The 15,045-nt window shown below is 50.8% G+C and overlaps 1 protein-coding gene across 7 annotated transcripts in view; it reads right to left on the bottom strand.

Annotated features, from left to right (window-relative positions):
- Window positions 1-1,165: 1,165 nt before the first annotated feature.
- The window catches only part of KCNN3 (potassium calcium-activated channel subfamily N member 3), a 133,071-nt gene continuing 119,191 nt past the window's right edge, over window positions 1,166-15,045 (bottom strand). For 4 of the 7 annotated variants that reach the window (XM_025431047.3, XM_025431050.2, XM_025431051.3 and 1 more), the window contains 3 exons: window positions 14,445-14,572; window positions 13,707-13,776; window positions 8,881-9,194 (listed from right to left, as the gene is read on the bottom strand). In XM_025431047.3, the coding sequence (XP_025286832.1) occupies window positions 8,904-9,194; window positions 13,707-13,776; window positions 14,445-14,572 (489 nt within the window). In that variant the 3' untranslated portion in view covers window positions 8,881-8,903. Of the gene's footprint in view, window positions 6,964-8,605; window positions 8,710-8,880; window positions 9,195-13,706; window positions 13,896-14,444; window positions 14,573-15,045 lie in introns of those variants that run through there. The other 3 variants (XM_035719123.2, XM_035719124.2, XM_035719125.2) reach the window with 3 other exon arrangements.

Below are 15,045 nucleotides of genomic sequence, written 5' to 3'. Positions count from 1 at the left end.
TGATTTAGAGCAGCTACTCACAGCTGGTTTTCTGTAGCTCAGACTCCCAGCACAGCACAGGGAGTGCTATTTATCATCCCCTCCAGGGTGCCAACTATTGAGGGGGCATCTGTGAGGCAGCTGTGGGGGATCTGTGGGGACATCTGTGAGGACAGCTGTGGAACAGCTGTGGGGGCATCTGTGGTTGGTGCAGCTGTGGACGCATCTGTAGGGACATCTGTGGGGACATCTGTGGCACAGCTGTGGGGGCATCTGTAGGTACATCTGTGGGGCAACTATGGGGCATCTGTGGGAATATCTGTGGGGACATCTGTGGGGCAGCTGTGGGGGCATCTGTGGGGACAGCTATCGGGATATCTGGAGGGCATCTGTGAGGACAGCTGTGGGGTATCTGGGGGGGCATCTGTAGGGGCAGCTGCAGAAACATTTTGTCTTTCTGGCCCCTATGAGGGGGACATCACCTCTCTGGAGTGGCCCTGGCTATCATGAGGCTGTTATCACCTGGGCAGGGAGTTAGAGCTATTTCTTGGCTTCAAGAAGTAAAATCCCTCCTTTAGCACAAGAGCAGAGCAATGACAACCTGGTGACTCTCCTTGGATCCCTGGGGGCTTCTAACCAGGGAAGTTGGTCCATTACAAGCTGTCACACTGTAGAAAGATGAGACCTTTGGCTAAGGTAGAGAACCTGACTGGTCCAGGTGGTTGTTTTATTGTAGAAAGGGTGCAGGAGCCTCAAAAGTTTCCCGGGGCCCTTCTGCCAGCCTCTAGGACAGGTTCCCACCTGGTCCAGGAAGGAGTTCCCACCTGTCCTTCTGTGAGTGCCACTGAAAGCACCCAGCACTTAGAACTGCTGGAACCCCCATCCCTGTGATTTAGTTGGCCCGATGCCCACGCTGTCCACAGCACAGAAAAACCAATCCCTTCTGACACTAATGCGTGAAGGAGAGTGGGCGCTGGCCTGAGCAATTGTTGCTGTTGCTTTATGGAGACCACAAAGTTAATCACAACAAAATTACCAAATTACTGTAACCGTTGGTATTTATCAACTCCCACCAAGGGAAAACAAAAGTCACTGCAACAGAAAAGTATTTTCCAAAGGAAAGATCAGTTTCCTTTTTGGTGACCTGAGAAAATTTACCACAATTCCATTCAAAACCTTCAGGCACTTGACTTTTTTTTTTTTTTTAATATCCTTTACCTTTTTAATAAAAAGTAAAAAACAAACAAAAAAAATACATCAATGTCCTGAATAGAACCTCTCTATGTAAAGGTGTCACTAAACAAATAACATAGGACCAGACAAAATAAATGGAACTGAGAATAGCAATATGACATATCATGAAGCGTTTATATATGTATGTGTATATTGTATATGAATGTGCGGGTACATGTGTGTGCACCTATGTATGTATAAATATGTAAATATTTGCCTACATATGTCACACACACACATATTTATACTGACCTCTTTAGATCGAAGTCCAAGGCACTTTTTACAATGAACAGGTTAAAGCCATTAATTTAGAACATAACTGTTTCTGGGTACATATCGATTTGTGGTGCCAATATAATCCACATTTTTCCTTGATCATCTTAGAGTGTCTCTGGTTGGGGTAATGATTAAAAGAACTGGCTTGAAAAGAGATTAGGAATGTCTCTAGAAGTTTAAACTAACTTCTCTTGCTAGGTTTCCTCTGGGGAGGAGAGTCCTCATTGGTAGGTTGCTGAATTTCTTAAGGAAGAAGCACAGATGCCGCTATTTCTGTACTGTGCTGAGCAGGGACTGGGTACTCTTCCAGGGGGACCTCCCCTGGGGGCCACTTGATATTCCAATGGCCCTGCCAGCACAGGCTAAAACCAGAAACCTAAAAAGGGACTTTGAAGGGGCTCAAGGTTACAAAGCAAGCTTTTTTTTTTTTTTTTAAAGGCTGCTCCTGTTTGTACACCAGCCACATTACATGACCTCAAATGAAATTGTGAGATGCATCTGTTTTTATCCTTATGATCATACAGGACTTTACTTCATCAAGTAATTCTGTAAATGAGGGTCAAAGAACAAATGGTTTAATTTTCTAGCTATTAATGGTGTTGGTTACTGTTGCTGTGTGGTGAGGCCAGAGCTTTTCAATATTTAATGTGTATACAGATCACTTAGGGATCTCGTTAAAATGCCAAATTGGATTAAGCAGATCTGGCGTGGGGTCCTAGAGTCTGCATTTCTAAGTTCCTAGGTGATGCTGACACTGCTGGTCTGTGGACCACACTTTGAGTAGCAAGGATTAGTGTACAGCCATATACCTGAATTAATGTCAAGAGGTCTGCTTTCCCCAAATCAGGAATTTGCATTGTTTTTCTTGGTCTAGACTGAATAATAACTTTGAGGGGAAAATCAGAATATATTTGCTCTCTATAAATGTAAAAGTCTGAGTCTGAGGAGTGCTAGAAGAAAAAGCCAAAAGAGACAGTTCTATTTAGTAGCAGAAAAGTATTAAAAGACAAATCAATTACCACCACTACATTCATCAGTTATATAAAATCGAGAATAAACTAATTTCCATTAGCCAGCAAGTGAGTAACCTGCTAAAAGCAGGTGCCCTGGAGTTCTGATGGCCTTAGTGGAACCCACCCTTACATGTAATTGGGGGTGTAGCAGACACTGTGAGCAGTTCGTTCAATAAAAATAAGCTGTGTGTGCAAGTGAGCTCTCAGCCACACAAGCAGCTTGGAGCGAGCGTTGGCATCTTTTTCTTTCAGGTTACCAGTACCAGCTTTTCCCCAGGAAAAAACCTGTTGTCTTGCACTCTGTCTGTGTAAATTTTTAGGTTGAGAAGGGAAAAGACAGGAGCCCAGGTGCCCTGATGCTGCTTGGTTTCCATGGGTGCAGTGTCAGCCCAGGGTGATGCTAACAAACAAGAGGGCCCCACTGATTCTAGAAAACCTGTGTTCTATAACTAAACACATCCTGTTTTCACCTAGAAATAGTCCCTCCATCACTCAGAGGATGGAAGTGAGAAATTCTACATGAGTCTCAATTACGACTCAGACAAGGAAGGGAATGGAGTTCAGGAGTTGCTCGAGTAGAGAATTTCCCCAATTCTGCCAATGAAGACAACACCTCCTTTGAAGCTCCTTTCCTGCCACTAAAGGGCTGAATTAAAGGAGCAGAAAGGGAAGCCCGGCACTTTGCCAGGTATTGCTGTGCGTGTCCTGCTTCCTCCCTTACTCCCCCTGGAGCTGTGAATAAATGCAGGGTCCTGAGGGCTCAGAGGAGCTCCTCCGCACATCTGCACATCGTATTGGGGTCTCCCTGGGCCTGTGTAAGTGAAGCTCCCAGTGGCTTGACTCTGGCTTAGATACACACACTCACAGCGTCTAGAATTTTGAGTCTTTCGTGTCACAGGAGAACTCTCCCTTACGCCCAATTCTGACATTCCCAAAGGAAGAGCCAGTGGCTCAGCTTGAGACTCCTATCACTTTCATATTGAAACTTTGCATTTACATGGGGAGAACCTGCCCATCATGAAACTGGCTCTGCACAGCTACTAAGGGAGTCATGGCTTTTACAATCTCATCTGAAATGGCTTGATAGAGCTTTGGGTAGAGTTATTCTTCTAAGCCTGGAACATTATTCTTGTCTCTAATGGGCAAGTCTTAGGGAATTACAAGACGGCAGTTCCCGAGGCTAAGCCCCTCAGTCTGGGTGATGTGTACTCAGAAACAGTCGTTGGGAGAGCAGGCTGCCACTGGGCCTGCCAAACACTAGTGTGATACAAAATGTTAGTTCAAAGTTACAATATATTTTATAATATAGCAATATATTTCATATTTAAAATAAACTGTTATGCTTTCTCCTATCATTAAAAAATAGCAAGCAGTACAGAGGCAAGATGCAAATTCCTATTGAAGCTCACATGATTCTGAACACAAACACTTCAGTTTCCGAGTTCACCAATGAAAATGTGCTCTCTCCTCTTCTCTTCTGCTCAGCGCGGGCCACGGAGTCCGGGACCAAAGTGAGTTGTTGCGCCATTAAAATGTCTGACGAAGGTGGATTGGTCCTGGTTGAGACCATGGGACACAGCTAGAGAATGTCATTTATTCCCTCTCCTTCCTCTGGGAACCTGGATGTTGGCTGTTCCAGTCAGATTCATGTTTGATTAGTCACTGATTTTTGTTTTTGGCTATAAATTCAGCATTTCTTTGGGATCCTAACTACAGGTTGGTGTTGAATTTTGTGCTTTTCCTCCAACAGCTTTGCTGGGCACATTTCTTTTGTTTTAACACATGGTCCAGGCCCAAGATATAGCTTCCTGAGCCTGCTTCTCAGGCGTGTAAACAACTGTCGCACGGCACTTGGCACCTAGATTTGGAGGTCACATGTTGAAGCTTTGATAATGGTTTTGTTCAGAAGGAACTCCAGTTGATGTTTGGGTGTTTCCAGTAATGGTGTAAGGAAAGCAGGTCACAGCTACTGGTTTTCTCTGTCTGTTCATACACCACTGCACCGAGTGCTTCTTAAAAAGTTTCCATCTATTTCAGTACAAAATCTACGCATTACTCATCTGACAGGAGTTTAATGTTAACCTCTACTTATGCAGCCTGGCACAAGCTTTCAGGATGACAGGCACCCATCTATATTCAACTACCAGGAGCAGGCAGTTCATGCCGCAGTCCCTGGAACATCCCTTTTTGGTGGCATCAACGGCCCCATTCCCATTCCATGCTTACTTTGGTGGCAGCAGAGAAGGAAGGGACAGTGTAGGGACAGTGTCCAGGGCGTGGTCACTATGGGGGGGGCTGACCCACACCAACCAGGAGACCCCAGGACAGCAGTCTACGTACTGAAACCCAGTGCTGCCAAGTTCATACAGGCAACACAACGACTAGCAGATGCTTACTCTGCTTTGAAGCAACTTTCAGGGAAGTAGCATGGCTGTGTGGAACTGGGGACACATTTTAGGATTTAAAAGCAGTAACTTAAAGAGCGTGGAACCTACTGGTAGTGCGATGACTTCCTAGTGTATATGCTGTGGTACTGTGAGAGCCACACATTCATTCTGGGATGAAACGCTGATTCCTAATTTGAGATGCATGGATGGTGGAGGGGACACTGTAAGGGAGGAGAGAGGGCCCGTGTGCCGGTCTCACATTCCTCCCTACACAGTTGACACGTCATAGTCACTTCCACTAACCCTTGAGGACACTCAGATGCCACACCCGAGTGTGGGCTGGACGGGAACGCAGTCTGGCTGCTGTTGAAGACGATCGTGACTCCACGTAAAACCTACTGAGTACTTTGTGTTGAAGGATGTTAACTATCATCTTCATTCTCACCACATGGAAACCGAGGGGTGAGGTGGTTATACTAATTGGCCAAAGATGTGGGTCCAGCATTAGAGCTTATTTACTCCGATTCTGTATCTCTAGCTTTCTTCCTTTTTCCTTCCTTTACTCACACAGAAATCACTAGGAATATAAGGGGGAGGTCCTCAAATGTATTGAAATAATGATTTCTTTGATGCTGCTCCTTCTCAGCCTTTAATAAGCAAGGAGACCTATGCATGCCCACTGGGACTTTGCTGGCGCCTCATTCTCAGAGTTTGCCGCTGTGCCACTGGCACTCGCCGAGGCCAGAAGCCCAAGGTACCCCAGGGCCTCACCTCTCTTGTTCTCTTGCATTGCATTAACATTTTTAGAGATATGATGTCAGGAAGCTGCATATTACAAGCAGGGCAAGAGCAGTTCAGACACTTTATGGCAGTTTATTGATGATGAGCAGGCACATGTGTCCTTTGATCCAAAGGTACAGATTGATATTTGGACTTCAGCCTGAGGAGGAGCGAGCCCCTAGACTGGCATGATTTACCACCTGGTGCTATGTCCTGAAATTCCACTGACACCAGTGGTCTTAAAGTATCACAGTACCTCCCTGACTTTACAGTACATGAGGCTAGAATATGGCTTATGTGATGAGGGGTGGCTCTGTAGTTTTGATTCAAGTGTCTAGATATTTTGGGGGACTATTGTGGTATTTCACCTGTCACTAAGTCATCAGACAAGTGACAGGAGGGTTCTGATGCTGGGTCCGCCTTCCAGGAGTGAGCAGAATGCAATGAGTTCAGCACTAGAGCTAAGTTATTGTGATGAATCATGTTTACATAGAGCCAATTCTTGAGAAGCTAATTAAACCTCCTCCACCACCAAACGAGAATAGGGAAGAGGAAGGCCTGGCATGACAGTCAACCTGCACCTTTCCCGTCTGACTGTGATGCTGAGGCACAGAGGAATTAGCCAAAAGATGGGCCGCAGAGAGGAAACCTGGAGGGACCTGCACTTTGGTGATCCATCCTGGGATCATCAGGGTTCAATGTGTTCACAGGAGAATGGGTAACTTCCCACATGAAGTTGAAACATGGTACAGAGAAGCAGCCTCCCCTTTACCATTGCAAGTCAGTAAGCAGGTTTGATCACCTGTTTTTGAGGATTAAGTATTCTTTCACCAAGGAAAGAAACCACACACAGCTATTGCACTACCAGTAGGTTGGGTCATGCCACCAGTGCCCGCGTGTTTCTGGGGTGCCAGTGGCTGCTGCTGCTGGAGGTAACTCCAGCCCCCTCCCAAGGTTATATGCTTGTTCTTCAGGGGTCAGTTAGGTGCACAGCATTATCCACAGACCTTGACAGGTTGACCGTCTGCACAGGGGGGTGGCAATGCAGTCTTGTGTATCATTTATTTGAAATTAAGACTAAGTCCCTGTACGAGTGTGCATGGAATGGAAAGGGTGAACAGGTGACAGGTGAGGGCTATGGGTCAGCGACCAGGATCGGCACACGCAGGGTGACCTGTCTGTGGTCTCCACTTGTGAGATGGAATTCATGCCACAAAGACATTTCACGGAATTTCATCTGTGTAGACATCTGTTTATCAGTGCGGCCACACTGTCACGGCAACAGGAGCACCATTCTTGGGACATAAGAAAGGAAGGTGAACTTTCAGAGAATCACAGTCAAAAGAATAAGTAAAAAAAAAAAAAAAAAAAAAAAAAGCCAGCATCAAGTGTGGCGTCTGTGGTGTGTAAACCACCAATGGAGATGTTTAAGGGGATGTTACCAAGATGAAAACAAGACTGTTTAGGGCGGAACAGCAGTAAGAAGAGACAAAAGAGGAAGTTTAGCAAGAGACCCGATCTTCTGGAAAGAGTACTGCACTCCAAGGTCATCTACCTTTTGCAGTCTAGTGACCCCCTTGTCCCTAGAAGACCCAGCTCACCTGGACACTGGCCTCAGACAAGTGACAATGTCCTGTGCAAAGGGAAGCCTAGCAGAACAGCCCTTCGCAAGTATTGCCCTGTCGCCTTACCCTCGACAGATGAGACACTCCGTACAGCATGGTTTAGCTCCCCACGAGCTGAAGTCAAAGACCTCATGAGAGCAGTGGAGACACAATGGCCTGGTCACTTCATGCATGAGTGTGGTATGTGGTCAGACACAGAGCAATGAAAGATGGTATCCACATGCCTCACCTCACTACACCGGCTGCCACACTGGGTCAGGATGTGTCTCAAGTTTCTTGGAGTTTGAGACGTATTTGAACAGTTTTGGCACCAAGATTAACATGGCACAAGAGGAGCAGGCTACTGACAGATCTGTCATCTCACCTACAAGGCTCCCTAGGGAATCCTTTAGCCTCAGAATCTTTCATTCTGAGGTGGTTTCACCTCAGGTAGAAGGGGCCACACGGGCCACTTACCACGACCTGTTGCATTCCAGGTGAGGCCCTGGACCCCTCCGTGCTCCTAACACCTAGGCTGGAAGGCTGTTCTGGATGCACACAGCTAAGCGAATCCCCAGACAGCACCCCTCCTCCCTGGGGCACCCCTGGGCTGTGCCTGCACATCGCCTACCCTTGCACATGTACACAGCTCCCGTGCTCCACCAGAACACAGCCAGTTTGCAGGTAAGAAGGAATTTCTGTGCAGGCCACAAGGGCTGCGTGCCCCTCCAGAATGCCAGCAAGTGGCCTGGCGTCCATCTCAAAGCAAGCAGGGGTGCTGTGTCCTGTCTGAAGGGACCCGCGCCTTTGGCGAAGCTCAGAACGTGCCCAACACCAGCAAACTACCTGAGCTGAAAGCACCCACCTTCACATTTGAACCAATGCACATGCATGGAGTGCCCACTGTGTGCAGGTGAGGAACCAGGTCCCTTTTATTCTGGTCAAGTTCAAGCAAGGAAAGACCTGGGATGAACGTGGGAGATGAGTATGCATGTGCACATACCTGTAGACACACAGCTTTATATGGATGTCAATATTGGATAGAAAATCTGGCTTTTTATTTGTCTTTTTTGTTTTTAGTCTGGATTGGGTTTTATGACTGGTTAAGGTCTGGGAGGAAAGAATGTCAGTTCTGGCGGCTGTGTAGCTCTCCCTGCCTTTTGTCCTCCGGAGGCTTCCCAAGACAAATGGCAGGGAGAGGGAGTCCACAGGACCCCAGTGGTGAGGAGCCCATGTCTAAGCCTGACACCCCCCCCCAGGGGTACCCGCTTCTGGGCTGCTTCTCCATCGGCGGCTTCGGTGCCCCCGCTCCCCCCCACCCCCGACGCGAGACCTGAGATTGACGTGGATTTCTGTTCTGCACCAGTTCTGCAGCCATGGCCCTGCCAGAGGCACCGCTTCCTGTCACCTCCTCTTCCTGCTCCCAAGTAGAGGCACCTAAACAGAGATTAGATTTCTGGTTTCAAGGCATATCGAACCAAGCACGCTGAATGAACCCGAGTTAGTTAATTAGCTTGGTCTCTCCTCTTTAGGTTCCCTGGTCTGATTGTTCCTTGATGGCAAAGTGACCAGGAGAGAGTTGATTTGCATCTTAAGACCTATGGGTAATGCTTCTGGAGTGGGGGGTTTATTTAGCAACTGCTTGAACTTGTGTATGGGGTAGGGAAGGAGGTGGAGCTGACCCCGAGGGGGCTGTCAGAGGCCGGGGGTGTGTGGGTGGTGCCCGCCGCACCGCCCCTGGCCTCGGCAATGGCAGACAGGAGCTGCTGCTGCTGGCGCAGGGCGTCGGCAATGAGGAGTGGCAAGGAACTGAAGCCGGCCGCCAGGTGCTCCAGCTTGGACTCCAGGCTGCCGATCTGTTTCTCCAGGTCTTCACTCCGGTCGTTGAGCTCTGAGATCAGGTCATACATGACATTCTGCATCTGTAGGGAGAGATGGGGACAGTATACTATGGGTCATCACATGGGGACCGGTGGCTGGAGAAACAAAGTGCTCCCAAATCACAAAGGGACAGCATCCACACCAGAGTGTCCAGCCTGGCCGACCCAGGAGAAGACCCGGAGGTGCGGGGTACATAGGGGTGGTAGTGACCCATCAGAAAACATGCATAAGCAGTATTACTTCTTAGATGGGTGAGTCTCGGCCCTCCTGGGGTCCTTGACAGCCCAACCTCTCGGCTCAGAGGCTGTACAAGCCCGCTCATTGACAAAAAGGCACCATGCTGGGGAGTGGATGGGGCTAGGGACTTGGGGGGCCAGCCGAGGTTCAAGTTCGAGTGTAAAACGCAGTTTTCTTACAAAATGGGTTAATAATAACCACCCACGGCGCAGCGGTTTGGCGCCTGCCTTTGGCCCAGGGCGCGATCCTGGAGACCCGGGATCGAATCCCACATCGGGCTCCCGGTGCATGGAGCCTGCTTCTCCCTCTGCCTGTGTCTCTGCCTCTCTCTCTCTCACTGTGTGCCTATCATAAATAAATAAAAAAAAAATTAAAAAAAATAATAATAACCACCCACGGTCATGACATTATTGCCCCTGGGCTGCTCTTAGCACAGTGGCCGGAAGAGACACCAGACACCCCTGCTCACCTTGGTCTGCAGCCCCTCGGAGTGACCTTGTGGGGTCACAGCCCCTCTCCTGCCTGGTTGGTAAGGAGAGACACTGCCCCATCGGGCCATCCCCGCAGGCCCAGTCCACCTGCAGAGCTCCCGTGGGCTGGCTAAGGACTCTGTCCTACTGTGGTAGTTCTAAGCCCCCTCCCACCATGTCCTGCCACCTTCACTCTCAGATGCTGCCCCCCACTCCATAAACCTCCCACCTCATGCTGTCTCCCTGAATCCTGGCAACCTGCCCTGTCTCCCGTGCCCTGATTAACACTGTACCCCATCCCCAACCCTGCTCCCCATCCTGCTTCCCTGCTTACCTCTCCTCCGTTATACCACCTTCTGCTGTGCTAGTTAACTGCTCCACCTGGGTATCACCATCCACCACCACCCACAGGGAGGGATGCTGTCCAGGCTGGGGCCATTGCCTGTGCTCATGGGTGTGTCTCTAGGGCTTAAAACAGCACCTGGCACATAGGAGATGCTCAACTAATGAATGGACACAAATCCGCTTCACAAAGGGTTTGTCACATGACTGTCCCTGAAAGCTATTGGCTGGACGATGGGTGAGTGAGGCTGGCACAGGTCCCCTCCATCCTCTGCCCCAGGGAGGAATCCACTGATGGGGAGAGACCTTTCACACCACAAGTTATTCCAGGTGCCTAGAAGGTTTCTTCCTGTTTACCAACAAGGCCCTGTGTCTGAAGGAAAGTAGAGCCCGGGGGTGATTGGGCCGGGGTGCAATCAGGAGACCTGACAATCAAATGAAACTTAAAAGTATCCAGTAAACTTGCCTTCTTTTTTTTTTTTTTAAATTTATTTTTTATTGGTGTTCAATTTACTAACATACAGAGTAAACTTGCCTTCTGAGAGTTAAGTCATCAAATTGGATCAGAGCAAAGCTAACAGAGGGGCTCAGGCCAGGGCGCCATTCCCTCTGGCCACCGGACCACAGGCTGAGAGCCCCCCATGACCTCAGCACAAAGCCCCACTGAGCCCCTTCCACAGGTACACTCCCAGTCTTGTCCATGGCTCTGACTTCTCTCTTATCAGGACACTTTCTGGATATAATCTGGCTTCCCGAGTTGGCTCATCTATGCGACAGCTACCCTCCTCTATACGTTAACAGGTGACAGCAGCCTTGGGAACGAGAGCCATGTGAGCCCTGCATGCCCCCTCTGCCCCCTCCCAGGTAATGAGGCCCTTGGGGCTTCTGGTCATCTGCCCATAGCATCCTGACCCTGTTTGCCTGAAAGTCTGAGTTATGCCAGCAAGATGCAGAAACCCCTGGCACCCATGGGAGCAGGGACCAAGGAGAGATGGAAAAGCAGAGTAAAGGAAGGTGGCAAAGTGTGAGGGCCAGAGCGGAGGTGGGAAGGGGGCCGACGATGGGCCCCCAAGGAGCCACTGCAGAGGCAGGATGAAGGCAGCTCTGCCTGGGAGTGCAGGATACCCCCGACACCCCAACGTTCCCAAGACTAGACTTTGGAAGTGATCATGCTGCCTTCGCTAATTAAAAATCCAGAACCTCATCAAGGTGGCCACTGTCCCTGGAATGCCCAGACTACACATTGATGAGCCTTGTAGGGCCCTATGAGCTATGGACTGAGCCTAGACCCCTTGACCTGGGTCCCTGTGTGGCCACTGGTCAGCTGCCCAACCTTAGGGTGGCCACTTCATTCCTCTAGATCTTGGCTTCCTCATCTACATTCATAATGAGAACCACCATTTGCAAAGTCTCCATATAGTTTACAAAGCATTTTCACAGACACCATCTTATCGCTTAGAGTCTCAGATATTAGGAATTATTTTTACATTTCAATTAAAGGAATTGAAGCTAGCAAATAAGACCCAGGTCCTCCCAGCGAGGCCACCCTGTGGGATAGCCATTTAATCTAGCAAATAATATTGGAGGCCACATGCCATTTTCTTAATCTAGCAAGGACCAGAGAGCAGGGGTGGGCAGGTGGCGGGTTTGGAGGGCTGTATGGAGTCAGTATTGGGTCCCCTGCCCTGTGCTTGCTGACAAGGCATGGCGGGGCAGGGGGCAGGACTTAGGCGAGTCTCTGGGAGGGAAGAGCAGGTGGACTCCAAAGCCCCCCTCTTCTGGGCTCGCACCTGTCCCCACAGCAGCCCTGCAGAGACCCCCTTAGCCCTTCCCTGCACACCTTTCCTGCCAGGCAGCCTGCTGCCATTACTGGTGGGGTTTAGTTTCCCACGTGACTCAGTGATGTGGACCCTCAGCCAGCCTGCTTCTCCCTGGGCCCCAAGTCTGTGAGACGCTGTGGGTGGTACTGAACCAGCGCAGGCCTGAAAGTCCGTGTGCCTGATGTTCCCAGAAGACATCAGCCACAGGGTGTCCTGCCAGGTGAGAGGGGAGGTGGGAAAGCTTGCTACCGTAAGAGAAACTCTTGGGGTGCGGTGCCAGCCCATTCCTACATGGGCAGGCGGGCCTGGCACCACCCCATTCCCGGCCACAGCTGAGCCATCAGAGCGCAGCCTCATAGGGACCAGACTGACTGGTCACCTCATCTCAGAGAATTGAGAATTCAGACCACCAGAGGCCAATTCATGCTTGCCTGTGGCCAGAGCAACAATGCGCAGTCTCTGTATGGGGCCGCCAGGGAGACAGGAGCTTAGAAGCCACCGTGGAGTGGGGGTGGGAGGAGGGCGGGAAAGGGGGCCTGAAGCAGGCCCCTGCACAGCACAGAGAGGTGAGGGGACCCCTCTGGCATGGGGGCCACTGGCGCCCCGTTCTTGTGGCCTCTCCCTGGAGTCTGGCCGTGTTCTGCCTGGAGCGAGGCTTCCTTCTGTCCTGCTGATCAACGCCTCCATTTGTAAACCTTTTAGTACTTTTCCTCTACCTGAGGATGTTAACACCACACCCGAGACCTGGGGGTTCCCTCCCGTGCTCTGGGGCCCTGGCTCCGCCTCAGCCCCATGCCCCCGCTCCCCCCCCCTCAACCCCTGCTGCTGCCAGCACAAGTCCCTGAGCTTGGGAGGCCCCTCTCTGGCCTGATCCTTTGCTGAACCAGGCACCTGCACGAGGCCAAAAACCCGCAATTTCTCTGATTGCACCTCTTTTCAAAGGGTGCTAATCTGCCTGAGGGACTTTCTCTTGCTCACCCAGGGAACGAGTTCCATTATGATAATCGACATCTGTTGGAATGTCCTGCCAGCCTGGCCCTGGGCTGAACATTTGATGTGCAATCTTTACCGAGAGGCCTGAGGGGCTGAGGATGGGAGGAGCAGCCACAGCTCTGCCAGTGGCGTGGCCTTCAGTCCTTCAGTTCTAGGGTTCACAGAAGGAGCCCCAAGTTTCTTTCCAGTACTTATGGCAGGTCAGTGTCAGAAATGCGGAATGGCCCTGTGGCAGTCACGTCCTGGGGCTCTCAGGGGAGGGTTCTCTTTTTTGGCACCTTCACACTCATCACCATGAACTGCCTGGTGCCTGGAAATGCACTCCCTGCCCTCACCACTGATTTGGGGTCAGAAAAGCTGATGTGTAAGGATTGGAGGAGGCAAGAAACCGAGCTTCCAGTCACAATCATGTGACCAGGCAGCCTGGCCACTGCCATCCCCAGGAGCCCTGTGGGTGCTCCTTGCACAGCTTCAGCTCATTCTTGGGCCTCACTCCACCAAGCAGCATGAGCAGCACGCTGCAGAGATCTGTAGGCTCAGGAATCACCCTCACTAAGGCCACACACCAGGTTTCCCATCAGGGATCCACTCAAGGGGGCCTGGGCCTCGCTTTCCTGGGCCTGCACCATGGAGCTGGGATGGCTGGGTCCCCACAGCCACATCTGAGAACCCCTCAGCCTCCGCCACTCACCTTGGAAAGGTCCACCAGGGTGTTGGCTTGATCACTCAGCTTCCTCTGCTCCATCTTGACGCTCCTCAGTCTGTGGGAAAGAGTTGTGACAGCCACGCTCCACGTGCGCGGACAGTGGAGCCCGGCATGTGGATTTGCAGCTGTACCGGTTCACCTGATTTTGGAACCCCAGACTGGGGACCTCCACACCTGTGACAATGGACCAGGATGGTGTGTAGCTCAGGTCCCAGGAGAGCAAACTCCTGTCCCCAGGCAGCATGCCTTCTGGCCTCTCCCCTCCTCCTCTCAGATCATCTCCCTGCCTCTGGAAGGCCCTCCTCCCACCCCCAGCACCTCCCAAACACCATCCCTGCTACTGCACTTTACATCCCTGTCTTCTGGAGACAACAGACCGCAGTTCACTCATGCAGGGTGTGTGTGTGTGTCAGCATGATAGGGACATGGGTGTGTCAGTATGATGGGGACGGGGGGTGTGTCAGTGTGATGGGAACATGGGGGGGTGTCAGTGTGATGGTGACACAGGGGGGTGTCAGAGTGATGGGAGATACTGGAGGCTCTTACTCCTCCACCTGCCACAGCCCATGCATAGTGCCGGCCAGTGTGGGTGCAATAGTGGGAGGAACAGAGTGACATGGGCCCAGTTCCCGCCCCAGTGCTGGGGGGTCAGCAGCGGGTTTCCCCCTGTGGTTCGTTGGAGCAGGTGCAGGGCCCTGGCAGGGGAATGCGCAGCGTACTCACTGGTGAATGGCCTGGAGGAACTTTCTCTGGTGCTTCCTAACCTTGGCATGGTCAATCTTCTTTAGCAGCTTTGTGTGTTTGTAGATGAGCCACGTTTCCCGCAGGACATTGGCCGCTGCATTCTTGATCTGAGGAAGAACAAATACGGTGAGTTGCTAACAGGCTCATTTTCTGTGTTTCACACACCGTGTCTCCGAGTTTGCTGCTACTGTCTGCCTTATAAGGACATGGTTCTGCGTCCTCCGCTGACGCATGAACCCTTAGAAAGATGATTATGACCCGTCTCCTCTGAGTCCTGTTCTGCACACGGCAGCAGGCCAGACCAGAGAGCTGCTCTCGTTTCTTTCTTGAGGGTTTTGCTCCCCTTGACTGCTGTTTCTGGGCTAGATCTAGATGAGCTGTGGCCCTAGACTCAGAGGCCAGGCCACCCGTGCACCTGCACTCTTCTGCACTCACCCGACACGGCCACATACTACACCTGGATCCTTGCTTGGATTTGGAGCCCAAACAGATTTCCCATCAGCTGGAGATTTTCAAAGGCCTCTTTGAGGACACGTCTTTCCCACAAACGGAGCTCAGAGGCCTCAGCCAGCCCATCGTG

Source organism: Canis lupus, chromosome 7 (genome assembly GCF_003254725.2).
Source record: "Canis lupus dingo isolate Sandy chromosome 7, ASM325472v2, whole genome shotgun sequence".
Taxonomy (NCBI): domain Eukaryota; kingdom Metazoa; phylum Chordata; class Mammalia; order Carnivora; family Canidae; genus Canis; species Canis lupus.
This window is presented reverse-complemented; position numbering and strand designations above follow the sequence as displayed.